Below are 23,405 nucleotides of genomic sequence, written 5' to 3'. Positions count from 1 at the left end.
GGCCCCTGGCTGTGTGTCCTCAAGTAGCAACTCAACTCCCCAACCTCAGTCCTCCTCCTCCTCCTCTCCTCCTCCTCCTCTGAGACAATCTCCTGGCAGTGCACCCACACCATACTCTCTACAAATTGCCTCTCCATCTCACCTGTCCTAGCCAATTATCAATTATTGATGAATGGGTCGCCTTACCGGGGGAAGGGGAAAGGAGAGGAAAGAGCAGGCCTGAGGGTGAGAAGAGGAGGTGAGGAGAGTGCAGCAGACTGTTATTACCTTAACAAACTCAACTACGCCTCCATGATACAGTGTGTGTTGGGAGTTCGAGGAGAAGCTGCGGCTCAGAGATCATCGGCGAGAAGGAAAAATAATGTTTAGTCACAACTCGCGCTGAAGCGGGGAGCTCTGTCGATATAAAATCAATACTGTTTGTTTGGGACAGAAGTTAAATTGTTGTTTTAATTTAGCTGCCTTCACCTTCTCTGAGACTGAATTAACCACCACGCTAGTAAAAAAAAAAAAAAAAAATTAAAACATGAATATACCTAAAATATCACCTCGTAATCCATAACCGAGATAACGGATTTGTCAATACTGCCGAGTATTTACATTTTTAAAGTCGTTCCAACTTACAAAAGCGCACTGTGGGTATTTCTGATTCACAACACACCCCAAACAAACGTATGAAACAGTACGGGACGACAATGCAGCGCTCGTGCTTCTCTAACGTCACGATGCTGACATTTCGCTGAAGATGAAGCTCTATAATTATTGTGTAAGTGTAGGAAAATGGGCTTCTCTGAGTGAACGTATCTAGAGATTTAAACACTTATATAAACAGTTAAGTAAAGTCAGAACCACTCTGTGCAATTCAGACAAAATCAGGTGCTGCTGTGCAGGTTTTCCCGCTCGTTTGAACACTAATAGTCAATTTAGGTTGTGGGGGCGAGGTCCTCTGAGTAGAAGAACCTGACGTCCTGCTGCGGTGGTCAATCCGGCAAACAAGGCCGGTCAAACTGCTCCACAGTCCGGGCACGGAATAAACTATGATGTCCTTTCAGATGTTTTATATCGTGCACCAAGCTTGGGCATCTGTATAGTGACACCGAGGAGCTTCTTTTCCATTTTTCAGAGACAAAGGGTGAGTGAGTGGGGAGCGCTGGTGTCGGAAAAGCCGGTGAAGCACAGGAAAAATCTGTTTCACGGTGGTTCATCGCTAATAAACAAACCACACACTGCTGCACAACCCTGCAGATAATTAACTGAACTGATCTGGTGTGAACGCTGCCTTACACTCTCCTCTTGATTATGAGACAAAAAAAAAACGATTTGATATTGCAATTTTTTTTTGATGCAGCAGAGGTCGAGGTGTCCTAATTTTTAGCCAAACTCCAAAACCTATACAAGCCCGGCTGGTAGCAGCAGGCTTTCTATGAAAGATCTGCCGTCTCCAATCCCAAACTGAGATCGCTTTGTTGACATCACAAAGGATATTTTTCCACAGACATAACAGAGCTCCCTGCAGACAAACAGAGGAGATTATACAGCTGTTTTCTCATGACGTGTAAACTGATTTTTTGCCGTGTAAACAGTTAAATTTCTTCAATGTCGTGTAAACAGGAAACAAAAAGTCTGTAATTAGGGGAAGGATTCTGGACTTGTTTCTAACAGGGGTGCATGTGAAAGACAAAGACTGCATATTGCTGATATATTTAATATATGCAAGAGAAAGCCTTAAAAATGTAGCAGAGGGAGAAGATCTGATGAGCAGCCAACTTTATTTAAACATGAGTTTCAGTAATCAGGTTGCAGCGCATGTAAACGTTTTCCTGACTTAACCTCATTTCATCAGGTAACCCAGTTACTTTCAGAAACATATCAAAGTTTAACATCAGAAAAGTCCATAAACACACACACACACACACCTCGAACCTCCGACACTCTGCAGACAAGAGTATTTTTAGCAACAATAAAGCATCACATGAAGATGCCGCTTACCATATTTTGTCCTTAAAAATAATGAGACAAGATCGCAAACAATCTCTCAAAAAAATGCCAAAAACTGCAGTTCCTCTAATGTCCACTTGAGGCTGGCTCCAGAAGTGAGTCAGTCTCCATAAGTCCCCATGTTCAAATGTCCAACTTCACAGCAGAAATAAACATGTTTACAGCCTGGTACAAAAAACAGTTTTGGTCTCTGTAGCTAATTTCCCCGTTCATGACAACTGTACTGAGGGTGAATTTATATACAACTCACCTGTTCACATTATATTAAGGCTTAAAGTTATGCAGGATTAAGAGCGCGGACGCTTTGATTGACAGGTGGATGCCGTTACAGATGGCTTGTTTGAGCAACCAGGCGTCATTCAGCCAACTCAGGTGATATTTCGATTTCTACAGTCATCATTACAGCAGATACGGCCGCGGTTCATGAAGCTCTGCAGCCCGGGATGCAAAGGAGTAAGACTCTCCTAACATGTCAACACTCGTCAAATCTAGAGTGGTTGTTGAGCTCGAGTGGTACCACATGGCAGTGTGAGGGGTCTGTTAAAATCCTGCCAATGAATTCACTATAAAAGCATTAAAAAAAGGTTTACGACCCACAAAAGAGAACGTCGGTGGCTCACGACCAGTGAAGTCAAGCTGGTCCTGCTTCTGTGCATCAGTTCAACTGCAAACATTGTTGTCTATTGTTTATGGGAGCTACGGGCCGCATCTCAAAAACAGAAAAAAAAAAAAAAAAGGTTTTGAGTCATGGCAAAATTCAAATGTCTTGAAGGGAGGGGCCAGGGGAGGTAACATGCCAAGTCCGCCACAGAGAGCTGACCAGTCAGGAGGCTGCGTTCGCTCACAGGGGAGGGGCTAATGCTGGAGTTCGGAGGCCCCATTGAGGGAGTGCTCAGGATCTCTGCAAGCAAAATATTTGATCAATGAGTCACAGCAGACACACATTAAAACACACACACGCACACACACACACACACACACACACACACACACTCAACTGCTATTCTCCACCAGTCCAGAACGAAACTGAATTAAATGTACCCCTTCAGCAACTCCAGTGACGGGGCCCAGAGCTAAAAACTCAAGTCCACCATGCATACATAAGAACACACACACACACACACACACACACACACACACACACACACACACACGAGGCTGCAGCTACAGAAACGCAGACAGGATACAGCCCACGCCCATGCGGTGCACAAACCATTCCTGCCATGCATTTTTTTTTTTTTAACATGTTCAAATGTCTGGACGCCCCCTTACCCCGAACTGCAGCTGGCAAAGCACGGCAAAAAACCAAAAGAGGCCTATACGGGATCAGCCTGTACAAACAAAGCTGCAACCGTGGAAGCAATGCCCTGCTGCATCCATCGGCGGGTCAGGGCTGGCGTACGATGCTGCGTTTGACTTATTTGTTTGTGTTTAACCGGGATTATAAGTTAAATATTCATGTTTAACACTCGTTTAACGTATCATTAACAGACAAACATGAGGTGTACATCATCAGTGTGTCCAGAGAACAAATCACAGACTTCCTTAAAAAAAAAAAGAGAGAGAAAAAGAGATAAACTGATGCTGTGTGGTCCAACAGAAACACCCTGAGGCCACAGACACACACACACACACACACACACACACGCTTAAACAGGACACTTGGTAACACTCTCTCTCTTTCACACCCCAACAGCCAACACTAAGCTGGCCACACCCAAAGTCAAAGTCTAGTGGTGGTTGGTTTTTCTTGCATGGACTGCAGAATGGCAGTGTGTGTGTGTGTGTGTGTGTGTGTGTGTGTGTGTGTGTTCATTCAAACTGAGCTGAAAGGAACCAGCATATTTACACTGTTTTGAAAGGTGTGTGTGTGTGTGTGGGTGGGTGTGTGTACGAGCAGGAAGTCAGACAGCGGTGGACACCAAAGACGACGTCTTTTAAGCCTTCACGCTCTGACCACAGCTTGTCGTCTCGGTTCAGATGTGCCTTTTTTTTTTCATGTGGTCCTTTTAAAAATAAAATAAACACGTTTAAGTTGCATTGTTTATTTGAACTGGATTACACGCCCTGTTAAAGTCTGTCCACCTCTTCATCAACACTGACATTGACATATTTGCAGTCCCCTCTTCACATGTCCAACACTGGTCCCGTCCACGATAAAATCTAAAAGTAACATGAGTTTAAACTTCTCTTTCAAGCTTTCTTTTTTTAAATATATAATATATAGAAAATGTTTTTGTGACCTTAAAGACGAGGGACTGTCCCAAAGCGGCTGTTGTGTACAGTCTGCAAGTGGTCAAGAAGAAGTCAGATTTTCTGTCAAAAGGTGGAGCAGCACGAGAGAATCTCCTCTTTCTGTTCGCATTTCAGTTGAATTTAAAAAAGGTCCAGTGTGTAAGATTTATACGAGCCTTTTGCTTTTCGGAGAAGCTGAGGTGTGAGTATTCATTTTCTGGAGCCACTAAATCCGACACACTGGACCTTTAAGTTGTGACTGCTAAGGATGGCTTGGTGATGTGGGGTAGGGGTGGTGGTGCTGTTTTCCCACTAAGATTATACTGAAGATGGGATTCTGCCCACAGTCTTTCCAAAATAAATCCAATTCAAATAAATTCATATCCTCCTCTGAGGCTGGGCTGGTTTGATGAAACAAAGCCATAGTAACACGACGGCAGACAAATATCAGATGATGAGATTAGAGAAGTCACTTTTCATCGTCAAAGGAGGTGATATCGTGTCACGTTATATATATGAAAAAAAGCAAATATCCTGAAGCGGGAATAAATCCTTTATCCCTCTCTGGTTCTTTACTCTTTGAATTCAGGTTCTCTGGAGCAGTGCCCTGAAGGCATCACTTCCAACTGACCACTGGAGATGTGACCCGGACATTCAAGAATGGCTCTGGCCTTTAAGCGACACACTTTCCGTACCTGCCGGACTTCTTCCACTCTCTTTCACCACTGATCTTAAACCGACCATCTCGTCTGTATCTCATCGTTTGAACGTCCGTCTCTCAGTGAAAACACCCTGGGACGTTTGAAACATTAAAAAGGGGCGCGCGGTGTTGCTTTAGGTAGAGCCCGTTCAGAGTCTACCAGCTGCTCCAGACACTGCAGAATATGCTCCAAGCTGCACATTCGAGTACACGCTTACACACCCACGCTTAAACTGGAAAGGCACATATGCACAGACACACACACACACAGGTGTCGTCATATTGATACACCCAACAGATCGAACACTGTCTGCAATCAGGCCCATCAGAGGAGGGGCTGCAGTCTGGACTGCGTTTCTCTCAGCACAGGCAACAGCGCACAAACTCAATTTTGTATCGCCTCTCGATAAAATCTGGGGTGCAAACAAGCTTCAGCAATCACGCCAAATAACAAAAAGGGTAGAATTTTCCATCTAGTTCGATTGGATGTGAAGGCAGTACAACTTTGCAGTGGAGAAGAAACCGCAGAAGGTTGCCAAATTTTAAAAGAAAAAAAAGCAGTTTCGAGATCCTTGGTTGTGTTTTTGATGGTGTGTGTGTGTGTGTGTGTGTGCTTGGCTGGGTTTACGGTCGGTCACTCACTTGCATGTTTGTCTGCCAGGGCGATGAGTGTGCTGGAGATGTCCCTGCGCCGGTAAAAACACACCACTTTGGCCTCCACGTTCCCATTGGCTGTCTGCAAACCAGAGACAATCGGCGTTACCACGGCAACAAGTGGTGCCGCACACAGAGCAACCCGTGCACGCGCTCACACACACACACACACACAAACAGATGAAAGAGCCATAGATGAGGCTACTTCTTAACGATGGCTGAAAACGCAGTGTGAGAACCCCCCCACCAAAAAAAAAAAAAAATCACACTATCAGGACGGCGTGGTGTGTCGGAGGTTTTTGTCTCTGCGCTCCCAGTACTCGTTTCTTCCCAGTAACACCACACTGGTGTGTTGATATATTTTTTTTAAAATTAGGAGACAACGTTTGATTGACAAAAAAAGAAAACCACCACTTTAGAAATCAATTACAAATCGATTAGTCGCTTTCACTGCTCATAAAATAAAAAGGAATAAGAGAGCATGAACTGCAACATTGATAAGCTGTGATACTTTAAAGTGTTACATATCATTGACAATCACAGTTGTATCTCATGGGCCGAGCGCGTCTTGCGAATCCCAAGGTGAGATGTAACGCGAGGGGAAGACGGGAGGACGGAGAGAGAAAGGGAGACTTGTCAGATTTCTTTACATTCGACACTTTTACAAATTACTAAATAATTAAAATCCAATTTCCCCCACCCAAAAAAAAAAATTTCAATTTGCGTCTGCAGTTACAACGAAAACATAATTTCCCTGTTTTTGATTGTTTCTCGTTTGGATTTTTGTTGCTCGACACAGATGCAGACGAAGATAAACGGAGGAGAGTTAAATACAATTCTTTTTAAATTTTTTAAAAGATTTTTTTTTAACCTTTATTTGACAGAGACAGCTTGAAGAGTGACAGGAATATGGGGAGAGAGAGAGACACAGGGAATGACATGCAGGAAAGAGCCACAGGTCGGATTCGAACCCTGACTCAGCCTTCGTACACGGGGCGGACACTCTACCAACTGAGCTAAACGACGCTCCAAATAAAACTCTTTTTAGCGTCTCCTCGTGCGTGAAGGTTGAAACTTTGTCTGCAGAAAGGACAGACTTCGAGTCAGCACTATGAGTGTGCTTGTGGAAGAAAAGGCAAATGTATGAAGGACGCATCAATCTGAATACAATTTAAATATACACTGTTTGATTTAAGTGAGTTACATCGAAGTATAACAGCCTTTTGTATTTCCATTATACATGAATATAGATGTGTGCATGCAGGTTAAAGGAGCAGTGTGTAGGATTTAGAGGTATCAGGCGGTGTAGCTGCTGATTGCAACCCTCTCGCCTCACCATCTGCTTCCAAGAATGAAGGAGAAACTAGGCTGGCTGTGAAACGTGTTAAAGGAGTCAGTGTTTAGTTTGTCTGTTCTGGGCTACTGTACAAACACTGTGTAGATATAATTCTTATTTTCACATGATGAAAACATAGTTATGAATATTTTTTCTTCACGTCTGCAATATTCTGTACACAGAGCCCGTTTAAATCTCACACTCTGGACCTTTAAAATCTAATGTGGTGTGCGGCCTTATTGACAAAACAGACAATGAACTGAGGTTCAAACTGAGCTATGTGCAGGAGGACGACCTCGGTGTGGATCTAAGAAACAAAGAAAGGGTGAAGTCATATCTGGTGTGATCACAGAGTGATGTTCAGAAACTATTTTGGTGACCAATTTATCGTTTAGGTCATTTTTTAAAGCATAAACGTCTGCAGTTTTCTTCTTGAAGCTCCTCCAATCTGATGATTTTCAGCTTTTCTTGGTCTTATATGATCATCAACTTACTATCTTTAGTGATGAAATGTTAGTTGGACAAAGCAAGCATTCTCCAAAAAGGTGAAGTCATTTTTTAAAAATCGATTTCAGGCCAGCCCGTTTGGCCAAATTCTCAAATTTTCTGTGTTCACTTTCGTTCGTTTCGAGCAGCTGCGGCTTGTCAGGATTTTTTTTCCCCTTGCACAGTTTTATACTTTCGAGACATGCATCTCCAACCGTATGGAGGAGAAACCCAGAGAGAGATCCCCCCGAGGAGCAGAGAGACTGACAGTGACGGGCTGAATAGAGGGCCCACTCTGAGCTCTGTGTCAATCACATTAAACAGCCTCCATATTATCCAGCACAGGCCTGGGACAGGGGACAGACAGCGGGCACCCGTAACTAGTCCACAGAGACAGAGCCTCCGTTTCCACTTCTTTCACTGAACAATGTAAGAGACGGCAGGCTGGGATGTACCACACATTGTCACCCAGAGCAACGATATCATCATTAATACAGTGCGAGGTGGTAAACCACACATTTCATATCAAATATTACATATTTAAAAATAGTTTGTAGCTATTTTAATCTCCACAATAACAACTATTATCATTAATATCGTTACTTACAACCCAATGAGGTTTTGTTTACCTTCACGTACGACAAAGAAAATCTGCAAGTTCTCATTTCAGAGGCTGGAATATTTGGTGTTTGCTTGAACAATTATTTAAAAGATTGATCTCTCATTTAAAATATAAGCTGATTGATCAATCAATTAATTTATCGACTGATCATTTCAGGACTATACTGAACTAAATGTGGAATCTTTTCAGCATCCACAAACCAGAATTTATCGACACATGGTCAACGAGACATTTAGGATGTGCTGTTATCAGCATGACTCATCACTAAACGTATTTTCACATCCTGAAAATATAAAACATGTAAACAAATGGAAGTCAACTTTTTTTAAGCAATACATCTGGATGCATCTAAACTTTTTACGGAGCCGTTAGACCGCCTCGTTAACACAGGTGTGTACCTCGTTAACACAGGTGTGTACCTCGTTCAGTGACCTCAGAGAAAACGTCGACTAAAGGTCGACTGATGATGGACTCAAGCTGAATAAGTATTTTGGAAAAGATTACATCGATTACACTGTTCAATATATTTTGACTTTTGCACTTTACAAAGCGGTGGAGTTATTGGAAATGTTTGCCTCCGGCCTCCATCGTCAAATACAGCAATACTACCTTAAAATAAACTGTGTTCACAGACTAAAACGGCTAAATCTGTTCAGGGAAGAGGCAGTTTAGTGTTCATATGTGCGGTATTTATTCATTTTGGGTTTAGACTAATTGTTGGAGGAGTAAACTCTTACATATAGGAGTCTACTGCTGTGACTGATAGTCCAGGTATTAGTCAGACCCGTGTATTGCCACAGAAACGGTCAAGCTAAAAATGTTTATTTCGAGAGCAAATTGCCCCAAAATATGAATATTTTTTTATTTAAGTTGGAAATTGTTACGGACAGCACAGTTCTTATAGTTTTTGTTTTACTGATCCTGAGCATCACAGTACAGACAAAACAAATGGAAAAGACTAAGAATATTACACAGCCTTGATATTTCCCCTTACCCTTGAATAGAAAGTGACTTTTTTTATTAAACAGTCCAGGCTGTATGATGTAAAGTAGCCTACAGTACAATTAAAGGCCTTGTACAGAAACGTTAAGATGATGCGGAGAAAGAACACACAAAGTGAGCTCAAATATATCACTGGTAAAAAAACTGATCTCATCTATTCAATCTGACAAATCAGGTTGAAGACGAGCGAGTCATTAAATCTTACTGTATGTACAGCTGTCAGACTTGTGCACACACTCACCTTGTTTAACTCCTCTATCCTCCTGATCAGCAGTGGGTTGCTGGATGAGTTCTCAAAATAAACATAATCTGCAGAGGGAGAGAAAAAAAGAAAAAGAAAGAGGGGGGAATGGAAAGAGAAAGGAGATAAATGTCAGTCAGTGTTGGGGGGGGGGTCACCCAAACGTTCAGGGGCGATTTTCACTTTGACCACGTCATGACAGCATAATTAGTGAACGGGAGAGTGTAACAGAGACATCCAGCAAATATTGGTTTAACTCGATTGGGTTCATTTCATACGCAGGAGATCCAGCTGTAGTTGGGAGGTCTGAGTGAATGAGACACACCAATAAACACTCACACACACTCACTCACTCACATATCTGGCTCTCCAAGCCGTCCATTCAGACTGCAGACCTTGTATTTCCTCGTGCTTTCTTTGTCTCGTTGCTCCCCTCCAATGTGTTGTTGTTGTTGTTTGTATGCACAGTGCGTCTGCATTTGTGTGGGTGTGTGTATGAGAGACTGCACAAGCTTCACCACGCATGTGTGACTTTACTATGCATTCAAGTGTGTGTATTTGTGTGAGTGTGTGTGTGTGTGGTTCCTGGCACTGCTCCAGGCCCATTGGAGGCTTAGCTCTCACCAGGATGTCCCCACAGGCCCCAGTCTTGGTAGGGTGCCTGGTCTTAGCCCTGCATGTGTCTTGGCTGAGTGCTGTCAGATTATACCCCACACTTGGAAGGTTGCCTGGAGGTGGAGCTATCCTCTCTTCACCCTGAACCTCCCCTCCCTACCCCCCCATCCCCCCCGCGCTCCCCGAGGCCACCCGTCCTCTTGACCGACGAGGCCAGAGTTCGGCCCGAAATTCCAGAAGCAGCGTACCCGCGATGCACACCGAGCGCTGCTTTCATTTCCTGCAGCTCCTGGGTCCAACACTAACTAACTGGTTTAGGCATGCACTCATCACGCTCGGCAATCAAATCTATCCTGACTTCCAGAGTTAAAAAGGAAAATTCCACCTACAAACGCTTGATGTATTTTGAATTTTGGCACACTTCTCACAGGCCTGAATAGAAATCTGATTTATGAAACGATTCATGAACTGACAGAAAATCAATTTGATGTTTGTGAAGAGACCTCGACCGCTCTTTGTTTGGATTTGTGACTGTGGCGCTCATGTCTGCTATCAATCTCAGCTGCAACCTAAAAAAAAACAAAAAACTGCAGCACTTCACTTGAAGCTGGCTCCATAAGTGAGTCAGTCTCCATAAGTCCCCATGTTCAAATGTCCAACTTCACAGCAGAAATAAACATGTTTACAGCCTGGTATAAAAAAACTGTTTTGGTTTCTACAGTTGTCCCTCACTATAACGCGGTTCACCTTTCGCGGCCTCGCAGATTTTTTTTGTGTAATTTTACATGCTTTTTTTAACAGCGTACTGTACAGTATGAACACGCATTGTGTTCTGCGTCCTGATTGGCTAAGGGAATACTGTACAAAATGCGGCGCCAGGACAAAGAGGCACCGTCAGAGGAACTGTGAAATACGCGTGAGTTACTGGTAATAATTTCTTATGTGTCAAACCTCGAAGATTGATCATTAAAATTAAATTTGTTAAAAATGTTTGTACTTGAAAACAGGTTTTGATCTTTGGTTTCATTTACTAATACAGTACTTTACTTATTTTTGTTAAATCTGCGAAAGTTTGAACTTTGAGTGTTTAAATAAGAGAGAAATGGGAGAAAATGTTAATGCCTGTCTGAGAAAAGTGTATAAAAGTGTGTGGTTAGGGGTTTTACGGCCTTAAAACATGTATAATAACTGTAAAAAATAAAGCTGATTACTTCGCAGATTTCGTCTATTGCGGGTTATTTTTTAGAACTTATCCCCCACGATAAACGAGGGACCACTGTACAGCCAAACCTGTAGGTGACGTCACGTACATGTCATCCATTGTTTAAATATTGTCTGCAACAAAATCATTTTCATTATCGAATGTGCAGATTATTTTCCTGGTTAACTGGCCGATTGTCTTGAATGTAAAATATTATTTTATCAAGCCCAAGATGACATCTTCAAATGTTTTATCTGCTGATAGACTAACTGATTCCTAATTTTTTCATGCATCACCTCACGGGAATACAGACTTTGATCTTATAATATTGTGCTAAAATGTTCTGTTGACAAATGTCACGTACAGTCTAGGGTTAATTCACTGGAAGAATTCCTGATGTTTTCTATGCATAAAGACGTGCGAACTTGGGCTAACACTTCCTCTCGTGTTAACCAAAGCAGCAGCAGCCGAGGTTCAGAAAGCATGTAGAGGTGTCATTCTTACAACAGCTTCTTCTGGCAACCACAGACACGTATTCGCTACTGAACATCTCTACAAGGCGGGGAGACATCGTCACATCATGCCTGTCTACTCTTCACCCTGTAACAGCTTGTTACTAGACTCCACTGCCACTGTGACATCTTCGTCCTGCTGCTGAATATCAAATAGTCCTGACTTGAAAATTGAGCAGCAGCCGGACAGAAAATGAGGACAAGATATCGGACTTGCTTGTTTTCTCAAGTGCGGGGGAGGCTGGAGGTCAGAGGTCAGAGAGGCTGGTTTGTTACTCGGCGCTGATCGCCAGACTGGGACTGGGAAAGCGAGTGAAGAACCACGGCCGAGCTGAAAGCTGAAACACACTGTTGATTAATCGATTAGTCCGGTGTTTGTCAAAGTTTTTACACCTCAGAATATATTCAGCTCTCAGTTTCTATTACTGACTGTTGTTGAATCCTGAATGGAACCAGCCCTGATCTGCACTTCTGTTTCTTATTGTTCCGATTTGGAGCCACGATTACTAAGTTTTTATTATTTATTACCTCCCTGTCACGTGACTAATCACAAATGTTAAGTGTGCTACATGCTACGCACTACCTACAGGACTATGGAGCAGGATGATACTGAAACTAAATATTCCAGGATCTCATAGTTTTAGTATTTTCATTGGAGTTCCTGCAGCACTGATGATATTGAATGTTAATAAATCAAATTATTTAATTAAAAACAGTAGGGAGCTTGTGTACTGCAGTGGATTAGTCAATCACATGTGGTAACTGGCTACTGTGTTGATAATCTGTTGTTCAGTGTGAGGATTTTCTGCTTTTCCTTGAGAACTAAATATCTTTGCACCTTGAGTGTGAAGCACCTTGAGCTTCTTCTTTTTAGAAATGAGAATTGGTAGATACAAAAATCAACATGCTCAGTTTCCCAGAGCTTGAGGCGATGTCTCATCACACACAGGGAGCTGCTTTCGCTCGATAAATTATGTGAACAAACAACCAAATCATCTAAATTGTTCATTAGTTCTGTGTCACCTCTAACGGTGTCATCGTTTTTGGCTCAAACGTGAACGTTCTGTCACTGTAACAGTGCTGAAAGGGGAAACATTCCCATGACACATGAAGGTAAATATAACTGTCAACGTGATCAAAAAAAAAAAAAAAAAAGTTGTCTGACGCTCAAAAACAGGGACGGGTCTCATGACTCGACCGCAGAGAGCAACGTCGACGTCTAATTGCGGCCTTCGACGCTCGCCAGCTCTGAGGGACCGATTAATCCGGAGCCAAGATGCGTCATGACCATTTCAAACAGAAGCGGAGTCACATGGCCACGTTCTGTTTTGGTGTGGGGTTTGGGTGTGAATCGCCGCCACACACAGCAAAGACACTTTATTTTTCTTTTTTGTACATTTAGAGTCACTGTGAAGGTGGGATATTTGGGCACGGCTCGCCCTCTTCCCGTTTTTCCTGGCTCGGGAAGTCGGGTTACGGAGAATGGAATCGCTTTGAGTGTCGCCTCCAACGAGAAGATGCCAACATGGAAAGAAAATGGTTAAGTGACAGTCAAGATTGGGTTGTCTGAGAGTTTCCACCATGTGAGGAGCTGAAGCCGGAGAGGAACTCAAAATGAGAGCAACAGAAAGAGAGAGAGAGAGAGAGAGAGGCCTGTAGGCACTGAGCAGCGTCACTCAGTCTCTCCGTTTCCCATCAGCCCTCCCGTCGCCTCAATACGCGTATAACTCTCCCCTCTCCCGGCTCTCCATCCCCCCCCTCCCGTCGCCCAGTGTCGGCCAATCAGCAGCCTCCGGCGTGTGTGATGTCACGGTGCAGTCGGATTTTGTGTGAGCCAATCAAGGCATGTTACTGAGGCCCCCAAAAGAGAGAGTCTGCTGGGCTGATTCAAACCAGGCCAGAGACAGACAGACAGACAAGCAGACAGATAGAGGATGGAGAGAGATGTGAATGAATGAGTTACTAAGGCGATAAAATATTGTATATTAATTAACATTAAGGCTGACTAATCGGAAAAAGCATTCCACCATTTCAATATAATATCTGATCTGTTCATTGTGGATGATTTGAGTTGTAAATGGTCCAAAAATCAAGGACGTCCTCGGCGGTGCGTTCAAAAACCTGACCGGCACCACCTGCGCCTCCTTGAAGAAAACAAAGTACCACATGTAGGAGACACATGAACGGCGGCGGAGGCTGTAAAAACACGTCTTTGTGAGGTTTGGCATCTGAAGTCTTTGTAAAACAACGCTCGTAACTTTAAATCTGAAATTTTCATTTTCATAACACGCCTCGGTTTAACGGTCCTGACCTTCCTCAGGTTTGGAGGACAATTAACAAAACATTTCTACTGCAGAAAATAGTTTAGATTCTTTCCTTCAATTTCTAAAAATTTTGCTTTTATTTTTTTGGTGAAATACTGCAGTTTTATGTCTTTGGGACTAAAAACTATTCAACTGAAATATTGTATGTTTGTTTTAAACTTAGACGTGTGCAATCTGTGAAGAGGTTGTTAGTCGGCATTGTTTGGCTATAAAGGGGCTACAAGACAGTTTAATCGTGTGTTTATTATTGAGGCTGCAGTTTGCTGTGATGGCCATATTATAATAGTAAAGTTCACCATCAACGAATACAACCCTCAATAATAAAAATAAAATACAACCGTCATCTTTCCGTACCTTCGTCTAACGTTGAAGTGTGTATTGTGTGTGTAAATCTAAGAGGAGGGTTTATTTGACCTGTTCGCACGGTGGCAGGACTCAGACAAAGAGGGTGACCATCTCATAGTTTTTATCACGTTATGTCAATTTGAGTTGTTCGTTAGTCTTTCATTAATAAACTTCATAAATCCGACTTGACCGTGGATTCGAACACGTTACAGTATGAGCCTGTTGAGCCTCTTAGCTGAGCTTTTTTAAATGGACAGCGGTTGCTACACTGAGGAATATTTTGTTAGAAGCACTCGTTTACAGATGTGGTTTCACTGAGCTTTTTGGTTATTAGAAAATAGTTTAGATATTGAGGATGTTCTTTCTCGTTTTAATTTCATTTGAACAGCACAGACTCCTCATTCTATTTTATTTTTGTTGGTTTGAACCCAGCGGCAAACCTCTAAACTAATTCCTTGAGGCTGGCTCCAGATGTTTACAGCCTGGTACAAAAAACAGTTTTGGTCTCTGTAGCTAATTTCCCCGTTCATGACAACTGTACTGAGGGTGAATTTATATACAACTCACCTGTTCACATTATATTAAGGCTTAAAGTTATGCAGGATTAAGAGCGTGGACGCTTTCATTGACAGATGGGTGCTGTTACAGATGGCTTGTTTGAACAACCAGGTGTCATTCGGCCAACTCAGGTGATTTTTTAGATTAGCCGGGAGCTGGAAGAAGTAGTACATCCAACATTGCGGTGGCCAGCGCTGCATATTTTCAGCTACAAAACGGTGCAAACAGCATCTGCTCACCTGTTTGCTTCCCTTCTAGTTTACCTCTTCTTGCTGGAAAATTAATCTGAATTTCAAGAAATAAATAACTCTGTTTTAACCAAATACATCTGGTTTATCTTGCAGCAGAGCGGTTGTATTGGATCACATTAGATTGTACAGGTGTAGCTGATGAAGTGGCTGCTTGCAGCATCGGCCACACTCTCCTCCAAACGTTCGTTGATCACCTGATAAGAGAATCAAGACCATTCCTGCCCTGGCATTTAAGCTGTGTTCCCTGCCCGGCATGCCATGCCGCAAAAGCCTAAATGGGATCCAGTTCAAACAGGCGTAGACACAAACTGGAAGCGTTGCTAGCACGAGTCACATCAACCCACAAACTATCAGGAATGTGTGTCGTCTGAAGTTTGTCCAATATAACAGCAATAACAATAATAATGATGAAAAGGGAGGCTGGGCTTGGGAGATGGAGAGAGAGTGAGCAGAGAATGTGAAACATCCACCCACGCTTGTCCGCGCACACGAACCCCCACCACACCACACCCCGCTATCTGATGCTTACTCACATGCTCACGCTGAGAGGTGTGTCTGCTGTCATGAGCAGCAGGAACCGTCGGAGGAGATTACGACCCCGGCTGTCGTAGTATGGATGGAGGTTTCTATGGTAATGGCAGGAGGATTTAATTTTGTGAATCAATCTCGTGTCTCGTTTTCACACTTCGATTTCGCTCACTTTCACACCTCGACACAAGCGCGCGCATCTGTTTGGAGGGTGAGACCGCAAAGAACTACAACTCCATCCATTCAAACTACCGGCTCCTGGAGTCGTTCGAGGTGAACGCGGGTGGATAAATGTCTCTAATGTTTAAGCGGATATGTTTCTCATCTCATAAACATCGGCAGCGTCTTAACTGCCGCCGCGCGTCTGTCTCGCAGTTGCGTCGCGGCCGCCGCTGCAGCTTGTTCTTATTCGAATGTGATTAATCAGCAAATGTGTGGAAGTTTTACACAAAACTTCCTCCCTCAAACTACTATTTTTATTTTTAGGGGCACTTCAGACGACCAGATCTTAAATTCCTGAGGTGCCGCGGAGATGCAGATAGCTTGCGGACAGCGAACAGCATTTATCGTGATGGATGTCTGTGCAGCTGGGCCTCTGAAGGAAGGAACGCGATGATGGGGGACACTTTGTTGAATGAATCTAATAGCCGTCGCGCAGCTTTCCAGACTGACCGTCCTGAATTAAGCAGGATGGCAGCGAGCGAGCGAGCGAGCCTCGGAGCTTCACTCTGTGAGTACACCCACCAGACCTGCGAGAGAGGCAACTGCCAGTGTGGGAAATTAACACCAAGCACCAGCCAAACAAAGTGTGGGCAGTTACAGTTAGCCAGTTTGTAAATTAGTAAACACTACAACACCTCTGAGCAGGTTCTGAATCATAACTGGCAGCATGGAGAAAAACCTCACAGAGCCAAGAGAAATGTGACAACAAAGTTTGTCACTTTTTTAAGTTAGTAAATACAACACGCTCTGTACAAGAGCTGTCACACTCCGATGGCCTCGCTGAAAGTGTTTATTTAAAAAAGGAGAGCTTCACAACTTTTCATAACCCGAAACAGGTTTACTTGCTGTAATCAATCCTTCCTAACGTGCTTCCAATGTAAGTAATAAAAATGCATCAGAAGGTTTGTTTATTACGCTAATGTCAGGCTGTGTATCTTCCAAAGTTTGTCTTTTTAGTACAAATTCCCTCTTTGTGTTACTGTTCCTCTACTTCAGACACTGTTTGTGGAGGGAAGAAAGAAGATTTAGTACTCAAAAGTCCAGAACTTGATTTGTATAACCAAAGGGCTCCGATGCAACACGTTCTGTGTGCGCCACAGCTGCTGGAGCTAACTGCGGCCGCTCTAGTCAAAGTTTCACCAGAAGCGCCGCGGTCCGGTTCAGGTACGTACCAGAAACAGCTCGCAGCTCACGTCAGACTGCACAGAGCAGCACCGATTTTCAAAATAAAACACTGTGTGCAAGCGTCCGATAAAAACAGCCAAAAGGGGAAACAGATTAACTACGTGGCTCTTCCTGAGGTTTCTTCCACCTTTTTTCCCTGTTAAAGGTTTTTCCTCACTCGAACCGAGGGTCTAAGGACAGAGGGTGTCACTCCCTGTACAGATTGTAAAGCCCTCTGAGGCTAAATGTACTTTGTGACTTTGGGCTATACAAATAAAATTGATTTGGTTTGATTTGATATATTTAGAAGCACATAAACCGAGAAAAAAAATGACCAAATCTAAGCAAGTGAACAAAGTCTGGTGGGGGTCTGAAGTTACTTGGAGAACAGACAAAAACAGCGTTGCGGCCCTGACGTGACGGAGATGTGTCGGGTGGGGGTTTCCCAGTAAGACTGTGTTCAGCACTGCGTAAAAAAAAAAAAAATGCAGCCTTATTTATTTTAACGGGAGAAGTCTGGTGGTGCAGCAGAAGTGGCCAAAAAAAAAAAAAGTCAGACCTGGCTCAACTTTTGCTGCAACACAACAGAGCATCAACCAGCAGAGCGCTGCGATGGCCAATAAAATACCTGATGGATTACTTTAAAACGTGAATGCTTTACATTTACTGTTGAACTCATTACCGGCATGGCGAAATACAAAATAACTGCAATCGTGGTAACTTACCAGTTGTGTAACCCTGCCAGTCTTAAAATTCACAGATTTGTCAATCTCAACCTTCCTTCAAGCAACACACTAGAAATGCATATGTAGATATATAGATTTTATTTAACAGATGAGTTATCAGTTCATACTCTGAGGTTTCTGTACACCAGAGGGTAAGGAAGGTTCTAATGTAGCAAGTAAAGATGGATGATTTAATATTAGCTCTGACAAATCGCTATCATTAACACAACAAAAACAGCAGGTCTGACTCTTCAAATGTCCATTAATTTTTCTGGTAAAGCACTTAGACACATTAACACAAACGTACTTGCTTAGGATGTCAATACATCTTTGTTGTGACGTGTTAAAAGTCTTGACACCGCGCTGTCTTCCTTTGAAACTGTGAGCCAGAGACGACATGTTGTGGCTTTACTCAGGTGCGGCGGTTTGATGTCATGATTATCGGACGACGCAGCCCAATTCATTATTTTACCACAGAGCTGATCTCAGTCCAGCATGAATGCTGAAGCCTGACATTAGCTGCAGATACATGAACACATACATGAAAGATTCAGACTTTTAAACTTCTTCCCTCTCTTCCCTTCCCACATTAAGATAAGACGACTTACGATGTAGCCTATACTTAGCCACCAACACTTTCCTGTGTACGGGGGGGAAGCTCTAGGAAGAAGGCGCAGGAAGAGCGGCGTGTGGCTCGCACGATAAAAACAAAGACATCGCGGGCCCTACGGAGCCAGCTTTTGTCAGAGGTTCGCTTACAAAAGGAAGTCATCGCTTTTTTCAAGACGATCCTGCATTGTCTTGCAAAGTAGCGGCCATCTTTTGAAGGGTTCTGCTTTGTTCTGACGTTGGGTTGAATTGGTCTCAAGAGGGGCTTCAGTCAATTATGAGGCTCACATTTGGCCTTTTTGAGCTAAATTATTATTGTGACTATGAAGAAATAATTTAATGTTGTGTTTGTTCAGTCATTTGATTTTTATGCTTTGTGGTTTCAGAGCAGTTTATTACACACTTAGGCTTTCTTGTAGCGTTTCAATTTTGCATACCGAGGGGTAAGAGGGCCATTAATGGATCCAAAGGTAACAATTTTATGCTATTAGTTTATTAAGCTTTATTTATTTAGGAAACCTCATTGAGAGATCAAGTTCTCGTTTGCCTGACCAGAGAACAAATTTGACATACACAAGGTCACTACACTCAGTACAACACAACACACACACACACAGCCAAACTAAATTAAAACAATCAAATATTATTAGAAACATAGGCTGGAGGAGCTTTAAAGTCTCTCAGAGGAACATCAAGCTGTGTTGCAGCTCATTCCAGTGCAGACCTGATAAATTTGGGTATTAGAGAGTTGGAAAAGATCTAATTATTTAAAGTAATGTAAGTAAATAGCAGAGGACCTAATGTCGATCCTTGAGGGACACCTTCATCAACGACTTGGGAACTTGATTCGAACCAAACGGCAACGACAGATGGTTGTTGTTTGATCCAATTGCAAGCAGAAACATCAAATTTAACTAAATATATCAAAGCCTTGGTGCAGCTCTTTAAAAAATTAGTTAACAGCATCCAACAACAGCAGCAGCAGCAGCAGTTATTGCGCAAGTCCAGCTGTAGGTTGACTAGTGACAGAGAGGCGGCACAGCTTGGATATAAGTCGCTATTTGTTAAGATATTAATGTGAATTCATTCAGATTCATGCACCATCTTCAAGCTTCACGGTGGGCAGTCAGGTAGGGAAACAGTATAAATCACTCATTTGTACCGTTTTGCAAGCTACTGACAAGGCAGACACGCATCTCAGCGTAAGAGCTAAACAGAGCGAGGAGACGTACTAGAGATCTCGGCTACATTTGGCTGATGAAGTGTTAACTTTCTGCCCCGCTGTGTGTGGACATAATCCTGTCCAGGTAGGCCTCGTTTCATTTGAATAAATAAGAGGGCTATGACGTCCACGACTACAGTCTATTTTTGATGCAGGTACCATGCCAAGGAGAGTCACGGCGTTCCTGTTTCACTAGACAATTGTCAGTGATCGGGTGTGTGTATGTGTGTGTATATACACACTATATATCATCATGTCACTCATGCTTTCTGCTTTCTCCTCCCACACATCAGCCGACCATGCAAGCATGAATGAAGACAGGTGACCTCTGCACCTTTTTTTTTTTTTACGTGAACACTGAAATTCAAACATTTAACCTAATAAAGCGTCATCGCTGACCTACGCTGACCTCTCTTTTGTGTCGTAGCTTTCCTTATTTACCACTTATTTAAACTATACTACAGCCACAGTAAGTTGCATGTGCCTCTTTATACACAAATCAACATAGCAGAAAATGAGTGGGAGTGGAGTGAATAAATTAAGATTTATTTAATCTTTTCCCCCCCATGTCTTGCACTTGAGATGTAACTTTTTCTACACCCAGTTTGCACAAAGCATCTACTTGCTGCTTCCCTGCAGGTCTGTGTGGGTTTCTGCAGGCTCAGTGATAAACTAGTAACGCTGGCTGTCTTTGTGAGAGAGAGAGAGTAAGCAAAAACTTTTACAATGCGTCCGCCGTATAGAAACACAATAATGTGTTTTAAAGGGTTTAGGTGAAGCGGCGTATTGATGAAGTAGTTGCTTGTTAAGTTGCCAACAAACACAAAAGAAAAAAAACGAGGGCATCTAAAAAGCAGCGAGGAACACTACTCTTCATCACCATCCTCCTACTCCTCCTCCTCTTCTTCACACAGTCACCACCACCATCATCATCAGTGAAGCACAAGGCTCTTTAGCTTTAGGAGGGGGGGGATAATAAGAGGAGGGAAGGAAACACGGAGCACGCTCTGTAAATACATTTTAAAAAATAAAAATAAAAAGAAAGACCCACGGTGAATCATGGCGAGTCCGCCATAAAAACATTACGGGAAGCTTCTAAAGAAAAAAAAAATGTTACCCCCACAACAACAACAACCACCTTACCTCCAACCCGGTACATGTTCGCTGCCATGACTGCCCCCGGTCCCCTGGCTTCCTCTCCAGGTAGAGGGGTGGCTCTCTCTCGGCTCTCTCTCTCTCGCGGCTCGCCGGAGCTGTGTTAGCGCTGCCGCCGCTGTGTGTTGGAAAATGGTGGATTGATCAATACGAAACAGACCGAGCCGAGAGAGCTTAAAGAGACAGTACACGCTCTCTCTCTCACTCACTCCGTATCTCCCTCCTAAAGTTTGGTTTGAGTACAAGTAGTGTAATAGATTACTTCAATCCAATCACTTACTTTAACCGTTTAGTCGTTAACGGTTTTTCAAAAATATATAGCACCGACTCAGATGTTGATGTTTAACCCCGCGAATGACGTCACTAACTCGTTTTTTAAAAACCAACGGTTATCTTTTTAATTTTTTTTTTAATTTAGTTACTCTAGTAACGTTACCTGACTGTTTAAAGGTGCAGTGTGTAACGTTTGGGGCCTCTATTTCCAGAATAAGTCAGGACATGGAGTATAATATTCATAACTAATCGTACAAGTAGTGTAATAGATTACTTCAATTCAATCACTTACTTTAACCATTTGACCGTTTAGTCGTTAACGGACTCAGACGTTGATGTTTAACCCCACGAATGACGTCACCAACTTGTTTTTTTGAAAAACCAACGGTTATCTTTTAAAAAAAATAATAATAATAATTTAGTTACTCTAGTAACGTTACCTGACTGTTTAAGGTGCAGTGTGTAACATCTGGGGCCTCTATTTTCCAGAATAAGTCAGGACATGGAGTATAATATTCATAACTAAACGTACAAGTAGTGTAATAGATTACTTCAATTAAATCACTTGCTTTAACCGTTTAGCCGTTAACGGGTTTTCAAAAATATATAGCACCGACTCAGACGTTGATGTTTAACCTCGCAAATGACGTCACTAACTCGTTTTTAAAAAACCAACGGTTATCTTTTAAAAAAGAAAAAATAATTTAGTTACTGTAGTAACGTTACCTGACTGTTTGGGGCCTCTATTTTCAGAATAAGTCAGGACATGGAGTATAATATTCATAACTAAACGTACAAGTAGTGTAATAGATTACTTCAATTCAATCACTTACTTTAACCGTTTAGCCGTTAACGGTTTTTCAAAAATATATAGCACCGACGCAGACGTTGATGTTTAACATCGCGAATGACGTCACCAATTCGTTTTTTTAAAAACCAACGGTTATCTTTTAAAAAAGAAAAAATAATTTAGTTACTGTAGTAACGTTACCTGACTGTTTGGGGCCTCTATTTTCAGAATAAGTCAGGACATGGAGTATAATATTCATAACTAATCGTACAAGTAGTGTAACAGATTACTTCAATTCAATAACTTGCTTTAACCGTTTAGCCGTTAACGGTTTTTCAAAAAATATAGCACCGACTCAGACGTTGATGTTTAACCCCGCGAATGACGTCACCAACTCGTTTTTTAAAAACCAACGGTTATCTTTAAAAAAAATGTTTTAATTTAGTTACTCTAGTAACGTTACCTGACTATTTAAAGGTGCACTGTGTAACATTTGGTGCCTTTATTTTCAGAATAAGTCAGGACATGGAGTATAATATTCATAACTAATCAAAGAACAGTTTGGCGGCTGTATTTTAGAGTACAAGTAGTGCAATAGATTACTTCGATTCAATCACTGCTTTAACCGTTTAGCCGTTAACAGTTTAAAAAATGTAGCTATAGTTGATGTTTAACCCCACGAATGACGTCACTAACTCGTTTTTAAAAGAACAACGGTTATCTTTTTAAAAAAATGTAATTTAGTTACTCTAGTAACTTTACCTGGCTATTTAAAGGTGCAGTGTATAACATTTGGGGCCTTTATTTTCAGAATAAGGCAGACATGGAGTTTAATATTCATAACTAATCAAAGAATCATTTTATTTTTATATCTACAGTGGGAGCGGGTCCTCTTTCATGGATGCCGCCATTTATGGCTGTCCGCCTATTGAAACATTTGTGTTTTCTACAGTAGCCCAGAACAGACAAACTAATATTGACTCTTAGACGGGCCCTAGTAAGTGTTGTTTCTCCTTTCGCTATAGGTGATGGTGATGGAGATTGCAATGCAGCAATTGGACTACTAATGCAACTAAATTCTAACACTGAACCTTAATTAGTCTGTTCGTCGTGTAATTGCTAACTTAGATCATAATTGTTATAAACACACCCATCTACATGTGGTATTTTATTAAACATTTTCAACAAGTTATTGCACAAGATTAAATATATATATCTTTCTTAGCATTTTTTTAGAGGTAGAACCATCTGTCTGTCTGTCTGTCTGTCTAACAAAACAGACTTGATTTAGCTTACAGTTGAGTACTGTGCATCAAGTAGTGTCATTACCTGAAATACATATCGCGATATTTAAGGTGGAATACCCTTCTGAAGAGTTTATACAGACATATGGACACTTATATACCCAAAACTTGGAGTACCAACATATTATGCATCCCTAAAACCAAAGCTGAGGTCTCTCAGCTTAGCTCAGTGGTGTCAAATGAGGTCTGTGGACCACCAACCCCCATGGGCTTAAACTGGCAAATAATAGGCTTAGTTACATTCAATATGTACACAAGAGGTGGTTACTTAACCTATATGTTTATAAGTGCTGTGACAGTAATGACAAAGATGGCATTACCTGGCCTAAAAGA

At 42.2% G+C, this 23,405-nt stretch overlaps 1 protein-coding gene across 5 annotated transcripts in view; it reads right to left on the bottom strand.

The window, feature by feature from the left end:
* Positions 1-21,830, bottom strand: part of mta1 (metastasis associated 1) — a 46,234-nt gene extending 24,404 nt beyond the window's left edge. For 2 of the 5 annotated variants that reach the window (XM_027274624.1, XM_027274625.1), the window contains exons 1-3: positions 20,694-20,908; positions 9,275-9,342; positions 5,576-5,669 (exon numbers count right to left, since the gene is read on the bottom strand). In XM_027274624.1, the coding sequence (XP_027130425.1) occupies positions 5,576-5,669; positions 9,275-9,342; positions 20,694-20,721 (190 nt within the window). In that variant the 5' untranslated portion in view covers positions 20,722-20,908. Of the gene's footprint in view, positions 1-5,575; positions 5,670-9,274; positions 9,343-20,693; positions 20,909-20,985; positions 21,046-21,270; positions 21,363-21,811 lie in introns of those variants that run through there. The other 3 variants (XM_027274628.1, XM_027274626.1, XM_027274627.1) reach the window with 3 other exon arrangements.
* Between the last annotated feature and the right edge of the window lie 1,575 nt (positions 21,831-23,405).

This window comes from Larimichthys crocea, chromosome XXIV (assembly GCF_000972845.2).
Source record: "Larimichthys crocea isolate SSNF chromosome XXIV, L_crocea_2.0, whole genome shotgun sequence".
Lineage (NCBI taxonomy): Eukaryota > Metazoa > Chordata > Actinopteri > Sciaenidae > Larimichthys > Larimichthys crocea.
The sequence above is the reverse complement of the archived record's forward strand: the minus strand, read 5'-3'. Positions and strand labels throughout refer to the sequence as shown.